The sequence below is a fragment of the Cololabis saira genome, chromosome 19 (assembly GCF_033807715.1).
Source record: "Cololabis saira isolate AMF1-May2022 chromosome 19, fColSai1.1, whole genome shotgun sequence".
Classification (NCBI taxonomy): Eukaryota; Metazoa; Chordata; class Actinopteri; order Beloniformes; family Belonidae; genus Cololabis; species Cololabis saira.
This window is the reverse complement of record NC_084605.1, coordinates 13,881,198-13,894,637: the sequence shown is the minus strand read 5'-3', so window position 1 is coordinate 13,894,637 and position 13,440 is coordinate 13,881,198. Positions and strand designations below refer to the sequence as shown.

The following is a 13,440-nucleotide window of genomic DNA, read 5'->3' as shown; positions in this document are numbered from 1 at the left end:
GTCCGTTGTTTTGAGGTGTGTCCACACTGCTGACATCCCGTTTTATTGGTGGATCGCAACCAACTTTAAGGTGCATACCGCCACCTACTGTACAAGAGTGTGTACTGTCATTTAGCCTGTTTTTTAAATTCTATTTGATTGTTTCACACGGACGGCTTCAGGTGAAGCAATTGATGTACCTGCGATGAGACTAATGCGCGGAGGAAAGCCCCGCCGGCTGAGTTTTGTTTAAAATTGAATTTCTGTTGCAAATAAAACCTGTCTTCCAATTCATTGCATTTTTCATTGCATTTTTAGACTAGTTATTTTTGTGGTAAAAGTATTGGATCGGTACTCGGTATCGGCGAGTACACAAATTGAAATACTCGTACTCGGTGTGAAAAAAATTGTATCGGGGCATCCCTAAACTAAACATATCCATATAATATAATATAAGTGAATATGTTTATTTAGAGTAGAAAAACACTAAATTAACTATGTAACAAGATTTTAAATATTTTATTTATAATGTTTGGTGTTTTTTCTTTTTTTCAAAAGTGTTAAATGCAGCATAATATGGATCAAAGAAAAGTCACAATTTACATGTTAAAAGGATTTTAATGTGAAATGTATACATTATATTGTAGCATACAAGGCACAGGCGTAAATATCGGCAGTGCAACCGGTGCAGCTTCCCCAGACACCGCCGGGGGCCCATGAAAGAGGGAGGGGAAAAAAAAGTTTTAGTGAATGGAATAGTCCGATCACCTTAACAGGCTACCCAGCAGGCATGACGTGAGTTTTCAGCAAGAAAAGAGAAAACAAAAGAAAATAGACGACAAAAATAGCGTAGCATCATGTTTAGCAACCCCAATCAAAAAAGCGGCACACAAAAGAGAAAAAAAAAAGAGTCAGGATGATGTTAAAGCATTAGGATTAGTTGTAGTACTTAAAATGGTATAATTATGAGCTGGCGCTAAAAACCAGAGTAGCGGTACTTCATCTTTGGGACAATAATTCTAAATGATAATAAAGTGTATAACTACTTTTTAAAGTAAAACTTCTCCCCACCTGCTGAGCATAATATCTGCATCTGATACTGTTGAAGATTTCAGTGAAATGAATGAGCAGATGTTGGAAGCTTGTCATTTTTTTTGGTGCAGATATCATTTCTCCCTGCGTGGAAAGTCCAGTTAGGACTTTTTTGAGCCGTTTGAGCATCTTCTCATCTGTGCCATCTTCATCAGCAGCATTTCCAGTTGAAGCTGCTAAATGATTCCTGCTTTGTGGGTCAGTCTCAGTGAGGTTTTCCTGACACCCCTGGCGAAATGTGTCTGTTTTAACAAACTAAATCAAGACATTTAGACGTCAGTGTTCTAAATCCTCAATGATTTTCACCATACGGTTGTAGTTTAAAGGGAAATGACGATGCAAAGATTACTGTTTCTATGCTTGAGAGGATATATTTATGTTTCTGAAGTGACTTTAAACTCAAAAATCCCATCAGCTGGCCTGAAAATGTGTCATTCAGATTTGTAGGGTGCTGTGACATCACAAACCCAGATCAGAATAAAATGATTGAATGAAATGAGTATATGTACTTTAAGTCTTATTTCTTCTGTTATTCTGCATTTTTCCATTAGCATCAACTGCATCTTGTGAACATCCCGACTCTGAGCTGTTATACGTGAAGCTGTCAGTAGTTCAGGATCTTAGTTGTTCATGGACTACTATTAATTTGCTCCACCCCCTAAGGAAGGAGCATAACATGGGTCAAACAGTGAGTGCTAGCAAGCCTGCAGGAATGAGGGTGCTTTTAAATATTTATCCACGTTACCTAAATTACTAAATATAGAAGACTTGACTCCAGAGGGTTTGTCATGCACCTCCCAGTCTCAACTACCAAAGTACGGTTTTTGGGTTTTTCTTATGCAGAAACTGGTCTAATCTTCATTACCAAAGTTTTTAGGGAGTATTCAAGTCCTTTAAAAGTCCTCCACTGCACGCCAGCCGCCTGAGGTGAAGGTCCCCAGGTGTAAATGCCATTAGGGTTGGCGCCGAAACACGAATAGTACCAGAATCCTCCGTAGCTCAGCCGGGCGCAGTTAGACCCATGATCATCTTGATCTTTATCCGTGGTGGTGAATTTTTTTCCATTGTGACCACTTAGAGAATCTCCTGACGGGAAAAACCCAGAAAACGTCATCAGCGCAAGTCTTTGCATCGGCGTTGCTGTCAGTTAGATTTTCAAGATACAAATGAGTAAATCTGAAGGAGCATTGAGTTTGACTCTGTCCAAAATGTCAGCCTGTAAAGATAAAAGAAAATGAAAAATGCCCCACCTGCTGCCCCTTTGACAAAAGCCCCCAGGTTAAGTTTGTATCCCTCTGACTCCGGACCTACAGAGAAGGAAGAGTAGTGGGCAAAGACCTTCTGACCCTCAAAGTCTTCCATGTCCACCCTCAGCTCGTAGGTCTTGGCCTGAGTCAGCAGGTGCATCGTCTCCAGCCCTGAAAGATAAGCAGGGGCTCGATGTCATCGTGTAAGATGAATGTCCAAGAGCGCTGAGTGTGTTCACTAGAAACGAAATCTAAAACCAGCTGGTATAAACGGAGCTGGGAAGTCATGGTGGGAGAGGGAAATGTTGGAGTGTATGAGTGTTACTTTCACTAATGGCACTTTTCCACTAGTACTAGTTTTTCTGTAACTACTCTACCGAGGTTCTAAGCGGCTGAGTCAGGCTGTATCTGACATTATCACACTACAGGCCACCGATTGGTCAGAGGGTTGGAGTCAGACGTCTGAGTCAGGATGTGACATCAGCGAAAGAGCGACTCTGACGGCGGCTTCTTGTTCATTTTGTTCGACCAGCAATGGCAGCAAAAGTCTGTTTCATGATCCAACTCTGAGGTGCAGATGTTCATAAACCTGGTGGCTGAAGAGAGAATTAAAAATGGATCTAGACGGGCGATAAGGAACGACCAGATCTACCAGGAGCTCTGTCACTTCATAGCTGCTCGCGGCTCCCAGCTGACTTTTCAGCAGCGCTGAGACAAACTAAAAAGCTTCTTTCACTCTCATTTTTTAACTTGATATCGAACACAAGTCACAGACCCAGCAGCACGTCTATCATCTCCTCCAGGTTCTACATTTTTGGTGTTGTTGTCTTCTTTGTTTAGATCACACAATCAAATACGTCACAGAACCTTCGCTCCAACCCTCCTACTTCTGCTCCAGGTGCTGAATTGTTATGGAAAAGAAACTTGGCCGAGTTGAGATGAGTAGAGCCGAGTAGGTGCTAGTGGAAAAGTGCCATAAGGCATGTCACAGATGGGCAACAATCGAAGGAAATTGTTTTGTGTGTGTGTGTGCCCGTGTGTTTCTGCGTGTTGCGCCTCCATCCATACCGAGCCAGTACTCTCCAGCAGCGCTCCCAAACCCAGCTTTGTAGTGATCCCACTTCATGAAGAAGTTTACAGTACCATCTTGTCTTCTCTGAATGACCTGGTTTTTGAAGAAAGAAGCAACAAATGACAAACTTAATTCAGTAGTTGATGTTTTTGGAGTATCGGGCATGAAAACTGAAAGCATTTTGATATCCGTCTTTGCTTTATTATGGCAGTAGACCATGGCATTTTCAGTGTTTTAGTATGTTATCATAGTCATTGATAGGAATGGGCGATATTTTACCGTTCACAATATACCGTCAAAAAATTCCTCACAATAAGAATTTGTCATGTCGCTGTAAAAACGATAAATTCCCGTTGATGATGTTTTTGTGTAAAGCTGATTTTTGGAAGGAAGGAAGGAAGGAAGGAAGGAAGGAAGGAAGGAAGGAAGGAAGGAAGGAAGGAAGGAAGGAAGGAAGGAAGGAAGGAAGGAAGGAAGGAAGGAAGGAAGGAAGGAAGGAAGGAAGGAAGGAAGGAAGGAAGGAAGGAAGGAAGGAAACAAGGAAAGGAGGAAGGAAGGGAGAAAAGAGGAAGGGAAGAAGGAAGGAAAGAGCAGGAGGAAAGAAGGAAGGAAGGGGAAAAAAGAAGGAAGAAAGGAAGGAAGGAAGGAAGGAAGGAAGGAAGGAAGGAAGGAAGGAAGGAAGGAAGGAAGGAAGGAAGGAAGGAAGGAAGGAAGGAAGGAAGGAAGGAAGGAAGGAAGGAAGGAAGGAAGGAAGGAAGGAAGGAAGGAAAGGGGAGAAGGAAGGGAGAAAACAAGGAAAGGAGGAAGGAAGGGAGAAAAGAGGAAGGGAAGAAGGAAGGAAAGAGCAGGAGGAAAGGAGGAAGGAAGGGAAAAAGAAGGAAGGAAGGAAGAAAGAAAGAAAGAAAGAAAGAAAGAAAGAAAGAAAGAAAGAAAGAAAGAAAGAAAGAAAGAAAGAAAGAAAGAAAGAAAGAAACATTCCCGTTGATGACAAACATGGCGGATCTGAGAGCGAGATAGATTCATAGTTAAAAAGGTGGAGTTGATTTTTACAATAGGAGTCATCTTTGGTCTGAACTGATCATCGTTCGTCCCGTCCTGCTCACCGTCCACTTTTCAGCAGAACCGTCAACGTCGTCTCTGCTCATGTCACAGTAGACCTGCACAGGGGAGGTGGGGCCTGCTGGGTAGATGGTGTACACGCCGTCCTGGCCTGAGCCGGCCCTGTACACGTCACTGCAGTCTGCTGGCCGCGGGGACTGATGTGTCGCTGCTGGCAGCAGCATCACAAACAAAACCCTGAGCTGCAGCAGAGAGGAAAACAACAGTGACTCTGATGTGAAAATCAAAAGACAGGGATAAGTGAATGATGGAAACCTCGTCAGGTTTCTGCAGCTTACCATCATTGTGTCATCTATAAGTCATCTACAGTATGAGCTCACCAGCATAGAAAGGTCTCACATCCACATGTGTTGTAGTACCTGCATTTGTTCTTATATATCAGTGCAAGTCCAGCTGTTGCAACACAGTGTTTTCCAGCTGTGCGGTCAGTGGTGTTGTGTTGTTTTTTTATTCTCCGTCTGTGTTTCTGCTTGTCTCAGCACTTGGAGTTGGTACATCAAATCTCTGAATGTTAGTATCTGCTAACATCATCCTCTTTGTTTGTTTTTATGCAACTGTGGAATAACCTCTGCTCCTGGAAAGGCCCGAATAAATGAGTCAGACGTGTCCAGCTCAGGTTGATGTCAGCAGCCCGACACACGACTTTACGTAACAGTCTACTGTTTATCTTCACGAAAGACAAATATACAGAACTGTTAGCTTTTGTTTTTGGAGTCATAAACTTACCGTCTGTGTTTACTGTTCTGGAGCACACATGGCGGATCTTTGCACCTGGCCTCGCTCGTGCACGTGCTGACATGGGAGTTTCCTTTGGAGAGGACGCAGTTTAGAGACGGATCACGTAAATAAGTTGCTTCAGACTGATTTACCGCTCTTTTTGCTTGCGACTTACTCGTGTTTCCTGCCAGAAAGCCCTGTCTTAAGTGTTTACCTTGATTTAAAGGACATAGTTCCTAGTTCACGTTCACATGCCCTCATTTGTCTGGAATAAAATCTCTGGATTCGGCACTAAGCTAGTAAACACATAAACATGGCTGAGTCTGGAGAAGGGCTTCGTGCTTGTCTGGAACGACTCTTCCAACCTTTTGAACAAGCTAACAAAAACAAAGAAACTAAAAGAATCTTAATGCTCTACTTTCAGCCTCCCCCGTGTGCACAGGGATTCCTTCAGATTCTCATAATATTTTGACCATTGAAAGTATTGAAAGTAAATTTATTGAAAGTAAATTATATTTAAAGTCTTACTTTTAGGCTGTGAAACATTATTCTTGTTACCAGTTAACCTTATTAGAGACAACATGTTTTCTGTGTTTTAATGTAAATAAAATACAAGTTTATGATATAATAATTTAATTGCATTATGTTTATATTTTACATTTTAAACAGCTTCCTGATTTCTTTTAGAAAAGGGTCTGAATGTCACTAACGGAAGCAAAAACTCCCGTACGAACCGTCATTATTTCAGCATTATATGAACTTTGGTGTTTGTTGTTATTAGTGTTGTCCCGATCGATCGGCCGCCTGATCGATCGGGCCCGATCACGGCATTTTCAAAACATCGGTAGCGGCCAAAAAAGTATCGGGACATACCTTTTTTAATATTTATTAAATCGTTTTATATATCGTTGCATTTAACGTCGGCCGGAAGTGACGAAGTAAGCGAAACTAACATGGTTTACATGTTTGAATTGTAAGATTTTATATATGTTCATGTTGCATTAAGCTGTTGCTATTCATTTCATGCCATTCAGAATGTTGCACTAAGGTTAAGCCAAGTATTGGCTTAACCTTTTACCTTATATACCTTATTAAGTATTTTCATTTTCTTGTGTTTGTGAGTTTGACTGGATGTCATTCAACTACCTCTTTTGAAGTTAAATTTATTTATTTTTGTTATTGCACTATTCTGCACTTTTTGTTTTAGTTTACAATTTCATGTTTTTACATTTTGTGGCACCAGTACTGATAACCTTTGTTGAAATATATGTCCATGTTACCGTTTCGTCACCTGGATCCTCTGTGCCTAGCCATGTCTACACCATGTGTCTGTGTGCGTGTCTGTGTGTGTAATTTAGGAATTTAGGTGAATTGTAGTGTGCTTTTGTCTGCGGGGAGGGGGGGGGCACTAATAAGTTTTATGTTTATTTGTTTTTTCTTGTTTTTTTTTTGTTTTTTTTTCTGTTAAGCACTTTGTGTTTCATTATTTGTAGGAAAAGTGCTATATAAATAAAGTTTGATTTGATTTGATTTGATGTTATTCTCCAATGGACAATAAAAGAAACTTGGGATAATTTGAGTTTTAGTCCTCTTTTTTTTTCTTTTTTTTTTTTAATTCATTGCCAATATGTATCTGATCGTGAAAAAGTATCGGAAATGTATAGGGAGCCAAAAAAAGTGATCGGATCGGGAAAAATCGGGATCGGCAGATACTCAAACTCAAGTGATCGGGATCGGATCGGGAGCTAAAAAATCCTGATCGGGACAACCCTAGTTATGATTGTTTGTCTCATTTGTGCTGCTGTGAAGAACTGGCAGCTTGTCCAGGATGAATCCCAGGATGGGATAACCGCAAGGATCTTTTCCCTGAACTGGAGCAGTCGTAGTTGATCATCAGGTTGGGACATGTCTTCTACTGGATCTTTTAGTCCCTCTGATTGATTTTTCGACCAGGAAACTGAATTACATGTACGCTGCTGTACCGCTTCAGTTACAGTAGTTACACACACCGAACAGCATCTTTCAGCAGGTATCGTAAAGCTGTATGACTACTTTAAAGAGGCACTGCAGAAAAGGGGTGGGGTTTAGATGAACCACCTGATACAAACAGAGCTGTGAAGATATGATGAAGAGGACTATTGCTGTTCGATTAATCAATTTTAAATCGTAATCGCGATTATGTAATTAGAACGATGTTAAAACGTGAAAATCGTAAAAAAAAAAATTTCACTTTTTTTTTTTTTTATTTATTTTTTTTTTTAACCTTGTCTGCACACATATTAATGATTGATACCATATTAATGATTGATACCATATTAATGATTGATGGAAATACCTCTCAATACCTGCGACAAGTGCCCCATCGGAGAGGCTCTTTAGTGTAGGAGGGGGCGTCGTAACATGCCACCGGGTATCCCTCAAGCCAGATGCCGTAGACCGGCTCGTGTTCCTTGCAAAAAACTTGCAAATGTGAATAGCAAATGTAATGACTGACATTACACACCTCTACCTCCTTCATGGGTTGCATTATTATTTAGCATGCAAAGACCCAGTTTAGTTTAATTAGAAAATGTCTTGTTTTATTTAATTGGAAATATAACTTATATATATATATATAACTTTTTTTAAACTTATTTTACAGAGTTTTGCACTTTATTCATTCATTTTTGGTTTAATAAGAGCAAAGTTTGCACTTAAAGCCCAATGGGGCAAATGTTCAATAAAAAAACAGCATATTTAAAATAATTTCTTTGCCTTTTGTCAATTCACAAAATAATCGTAATCGTAATCGAAAATCGGATTTTGAGAGAAAAAAAATCGAGATTTTATTTTTGGGCAAAATCGAGCAGCCCTAAAGAGGACCCTTTCTGTCGTACCTCTGTAGTACTTTGACCAACTCATGTCACAAAAGTTTCATTAAGATCTGAAGTCATCTGAACTTCTGGAAGACGAGCATCATATCTCCTTTAGTGTCGTTACTGCAGAGAATTCTGCTTAAAACAAGTTTAAAACAAGTTGTTCAGTTTTTTACTTGAATCTAAAAAGTAAGGACTCACTAACATTTGAGTGAAAGGGATTAAACGGTCCAGCGTTTCCTTCTCTGCTGTAATGAGGTAAAAGTTTTTAGTGACTTAAAGGCATGTTATTATTCCAGTGAGATTTCCGCGCACACACTCGGAGCAGCGCTTCGTCCTTTGATCCCGTGCATCTCCAGTGAGAGTTGGTTTGAGATTAACCTTCTAACTCCCCCCTTCCTCCTCCTCCTCCTCCTCCTCCTCCATCTCCATGTTCTGGACTTTCTCACCACCAGCCAGGTATTTTTAGACGTGACATAAGGCCTCTGTTTCTCTCTTCCCCGCACACAGACTGCCCCCCCCTCTCTCTATCCCTCTCTCTCCCTCTCTCTCCCTCTCTCCCTCCCTCTCCTGCCCCCATCCCTCTCCCTAGCTTCCAGGCTAGGGCTAGTTGCCACAGCAGTTGACTGCTCAGGTTTCACACTTTCAGCTGCAGGCTGAGAAACATGGCAGTGGAGGAGGCAGCAGATTTTTTGGCAGAAGTAAGTCCTTCCTGTACTTTACTGTAGTCACTGACTGTAAGCTGGCATGTTTCTGCTTTTGTAAAAATTTCTAACACGAGGGGTACAACAGTGATGTTGTAGCAGGACTCTGCAGGATGATGAGGAACAATAATGGATTGGGGGTTTCTTGATGGGACAGGTCGCAGTCACAATTCTGCTGCAACACTCTGCTGCAGTGCGTGTGTGCACACAGATGTATACGTGAATACTCTTTTTCTTGTCTCTGCAGTCTAAGCTGTGTCATTTTGATTGCACATTTATACATCAAGCTACTGATGCTCCAGAGTTTATACGTGCATGTTTATACTCAGGTACAGTTTCATGCTGCAGACTGATGTGCCTGGAAGCACCTGACCTTGGCCAGTGGTGCATGCTCTGTAGGTTTGTGGCGGAGACAAAATAAAGAGCAGAAATTAGTGAAAATAATGTACCTGAAAAAGAGAAAGCGATCTATGTAAACACTGATTTTTAATCATTATTTTCCTCTCAGTTAATGATGAAGAAAGAGAGCCACTGTAACAAGAAAAGCTCCCCCAGACCTGCTGATGTGTGATATGCAGTATATCCTTTCTGCATTTAGTTAAAGTTCCCTAAAGGACCAGAGAGTTAAAGGTGGATTAACAGCTTTTTGGGGGGCAAAATCTGCTAAGAAATCCAAGTTTCGGTGTTTCAGTACATCTGTCTGAGTTCTTGGGTCACAAAGACAGTACAGATTTAAAAATATATCTGGTAAATATATTCTCCATGAACAAAACACAGCTGTAGGCATGACGTCCCTCAGCCTCATCGTGTTTCAGCTCCCATGTCGGGACGTGTGGGGGATGTATGAGAGTGAAGGGGCATGCTCTGCATAAAAGAGCATTCTTTGGATATCTCTAACGGATAAATAAAGTCACAGAGGAATGTCACTTGGCCACTGCAGTGCACGTCTGCGCTCTGATGTCACCTCCAGGGGCCTGCGGACTGACTGCAAGAATCTGCGTGTCGGACCTCATAAACTTGGGTACGGGATCATGTGTGATGTTTACAGGCTGCCTGGGCATCGCCTGCGATTTACACAGTATCATGGCACATGGCCATCCAGTTGTCCTCGGGATTTTTCCCCCCCACTGGCATTTCTCACATGACAGCTCTTCATAACCTTTGAAAGAGACGTAATACGTAACAAGGCTTTTTTACGATTTCCTTATTTGTTGGAACATTTTTTATTTTTAACGTTTTGCCTCCATCTTCGGATTATTTTCCATTCAACCATTTGACCGTTGCATCCTATCATGCTGCATTCCTGCTGGAGGTTTATCAAATCATGCACACAGCACAACGTGGTTATCCCTAATTTTTGACCCTGGAATGGAGGCAAGGACATTTTCATTTCTTTACGCTTTGAAGTCAGTTGTCTGAGTTCTAGGGTCTTCTTCAGACGTTATTCTGCCTGTTTCACTAGGAAAAGGACCAATAGTAATTTAATTAGCCAATTCTGATTTCTGATTTTTGCTTTTCTTTTTCCGTTCTGTAATCGTTTCCATGTCAAAACATCATTTTCAGCTTAATTTGAAGTTATATTTGATTACTTTTAGCAGACATCGACTAGCCTTCGTAGTCTCTCGTCCCTGCGGTTGTCGAAAACCACACAAACTAATTGTGGACTTTTGTTCTGGTCGTTTCTGGCGACAACTGCGTACCGCTTTACCGCCCACCAGCACACGTGAACTGGACTTTTTCTTACTTGCTTTCTTTGTAAAGTGCCTTAAGATCTTTTTTTTTGTTGACTCGCGCTATAAAAATCAGGTGAATTGAATCAACAGCGATGAAATGAGCTCTCAACGCTACAGTATTGCAGTTTTGTGGATTGTTCAGGATTCTAAGCTGACACATTTAGTAGTACTGAGACATTCTGTTTACCATAGTATCTCATACTTATTTCAGCTCCAATCTGGACAAAACAAATTGGTGACGGCTGCATTCTTGGCTCAAACCCACCACCGTGACACAGTAGTGGAGCTGGAGCAAGCTGGGAGTTCTTGACATTGCAAACATGGACATTCACTTGAATAGGAAGACATTTCTATTCTAATTTTGCAGCTCAGTTACCTCCGTGACTGAGAATCCTGTTTGCACATTAACGATAAACAGCAACTCTGTTAAAATCCTAAATTTATTGCAGCATGTAGCTATTTCTTAAATTATTTATTTCGATTGTCATGAGTTGTGTTTATCTGTCAGTGTCTAGGTTACAAAATATGAAACGCCATGCTGTACTCTTTGTTCGGAGTACCTTTCCAGACGGTGATGGGTCAAGCGGGAATTCATATATTAATCTGATTTATTTGCTACTGAACTGCATTTAATTTAGAAAGGTTTGGCAATGTGCCTCGCAGTTTTTCACAAAAGGCTCCTTGAGCTACTCTGCTTCGGTGCAGCAGTCTGATATTTCTGAATGTTTTCTTTTAAGACAGAAACATGTGTGTCGTGCACATATCGTCTTATTTACAGTACAATGACAAGGATCAGCTGACTCCACGGTCAGTTACTGGGTTCAATGCCGGGTCAGAGAGAAACACTAAGATTACTCAAGTGAAGGAAATTGACCTTTGAGTGCAAATTGTCACTGTGTACTTACTAGCAGTAAACATCTCCATTTATTGCAAATATTTCAGTCATGTGTTTTTACTGAGGTGGTCTTTCCCGTAATGTAATTATGCATTATGATCGCTACACTAAGTCATGTGATGTAGTAGTTTATAGTTTATCTCTTCATCTGCCATCGCTGAGACATTTCCATGGGGGGACCAGGGTTTTACAGGTCACATAACAGGACTGTATTTATTCAATATTTTGTGTTTTTCTGTGTCAGTGCAAGTTTATGTCGGTGTTGTAAAAGACAAAGGGAAATTGATAATATTTTTTATTCTAATTAGGTTTAGACTGTTGCGGTAATAGTCATGTGACATCCCCTGCAGTCAATACAATTTATTTTTCCAAGGATGAGGAAGCTTTAGAGGGTTTAGGAACATCAGGAGTGTTTTGGTCATTTAGCCATGTTTCCTATTTCCTATCAAAGTTCTCCAGTCGAAGTAAATTTCTGCTTAAAGGAGTGCACAGGACTTTTCTTCAATGCTGAAATATCAGCTTCAATTGGTTATGTTTAGGAAGCATTGTCTCGCTGTCACAGTCCTCCGTTCCTGCTATCACAGAAACGTTGTTCCTGCAGCCCGGCCATCTCTTGTTTACGGCACAATATCACATGTTAACAACCTTAAAACTATCTCAGACAGGTACACCAGACATCACAACAGAGGAGACTCACAGGCTAAAAAAAAATAATGATGGAAGAGACCAAACATTGGTAATCCTGGACAGCATCGTAAAAGCGACTAAACCACTAAAAATGACAAAAGTAGTGTTGTGCTACCTCAGTAGCTAATCTAGCCAATTTTCCAAAATGAATGAATTGATATCTTTATCATCCCCGAAGGGCAATTTCTTTAGGAGGGTGGGGGGGGGGGGGGGGGGGGGCACACAGACAAAAGTTAGTTGTTTAGAAGCCTGATAGCAACTAGGCATGGGGCGATATACGATATTATCGTATATCGCGATAAAAAACGGCCGTGATAACGTTATCGAGGGGTACTGTAATTATCGCAAATTTTTTTTTTTTTGTCACACAAGGCTACCAGACAGGTAGAAGCCAGTGTTATTTTTTTTCATGTATTTTATTAATATTATTTATTATTATTTATTTAATATTTTTTCAGAGAGTAGTACAATCCGTGTGCATTTGACTACTGTGGCACTTTATTTTCACTCAATCTTTGTGTTGGCCATGCAGCTTTGTTTGGTATACTACATAGCAGTGCCTTTATTTTATTATTTTTCCAGAGAGCCGTACTAAGTAGCAGGCAGCCAGCCACTGTTAAAGTTTCAGAGAGTAATACAATCAGTGTGCATTTGGCTCTACTTTGTCACTTTATTTCTATTTGTCACTTATTTCTTTCGACTCTCAGGGAAATATTTTCTTACAAAAAAAGAAAGTTCAAATAAGTACCGGTACCGGTACTATAGTTTACACTTTGTAATGCATAACATTTACAGTACACTATTTGTTCTCTACCTCAAGTGTCACTGTGTTGAGAATGATTTGAGAATAAATGTTCTGAAGGAACCAGTGGATCCACGGTTAGTGTTTTTCCTTGCATTTTAAGAATTTTATAAGCGACACGCTAATATCGTGATAATATCGTAATCGTGATATTTTTGTCCACTAATATCGTGATATGAAATTTTCATATCGTCCCATGCCTAGCAACAGGGACAAATGGGTTCTTCCATCTGTTGGTACAGGAACCTCAGCACTTTATATCTGCGGCCAGAAAGACAGAATCACATGGTCTTTCTTCAGGTTCCTGCAGATTTGCCACATACTCTAACCTCTGACCTCAGTGCTGTTTTTTGTTCTTTAAGGTGACTAGTCCATACCAACACATTCAATAAAAAAGGAATAAAACATGTTCATAAAAGTGTTGTCCACACTAAAATTCCAGAGCTTGTGATAAAAATACAAACCCTTGTAGACTTTTTTCTTTATATATTTCATCAACCTGTGGCTCCAAAATCAGTTTTCTGTGAATTATATCCCC

The 13,440-nt window shown here is 40.5% G+C and overlaps 2 protein-coding genes across 43 annotated transcripts in view; one reads left to right on the top strand and one right to left on the bottom strand.

Annotated features, from left to right (window-relative positions):
• The window catches only part of LOC133419626 (ankyrin-3-like), a 209,266-nt gene that overhangs the window by 69,643 nt on the left and 126,183 nt on the right, over positions 1–13,440 (top strand). The window contains exon 1 of one of the 42 annotated variants that reach the window (XM_061708910.1): positions 8,685–8,782. The exons of the other annotated variants lie outside the window; for them this stretch is intronic. Coding sequence (XP_061564894.1) covers positions 8,747–8,782 — 36 coding nt within the window. The 5' untranslated portion in view covers positions 8,685–8,746. Of the gene's footprint in view, positions 1–8,684; positions 8,783–13,440 lie in introns of those variants that run through there. 42 annotated transcript variants of the gene reach the window in all.
• LOC133418970 (microfibril-associated glycoprotein 4-like) lies at positions 632–4,844 on the bottom strand. The gene is made up of 5 exons (XM_061707942.1): positions 4,788–4,844; positions 4,494–4,691; positions 3,387–3,483; positions 2,322–2,489; positions 632–2,157 (listed from the first exon to the last, which is right to left on the bottom strand). Exons 1-5 carry the CDS (start codon positions 4,791–4,793, stop codon positions 1,907–1,909), a joined length of 720 nt encoding a protein of 239 aa, XP_061563926.1. The 5' UTR covers positions 4,794–4,844; the 3' UTR covers positions 632–1,906.

Coding starts and splice junctions, on each gene's coding strand:
- LOC133418970 (XM_061707942.1), bottom strand. Junction 3,484..4,493: donor GTTCTGCTGAAAAGTGGACG/GTGAGCAGGACG, acceptor TTCAAAAACCAG/GTCATTCAGAGAAGACAAGA. Junction 2,158..2,321: donor TTTTGTCAAAGGGGCAGCAG/GTGGGGCATTTT, acceptor TTTTCCCGTCAG/GAGATTCTCTAAGTGGTCAC.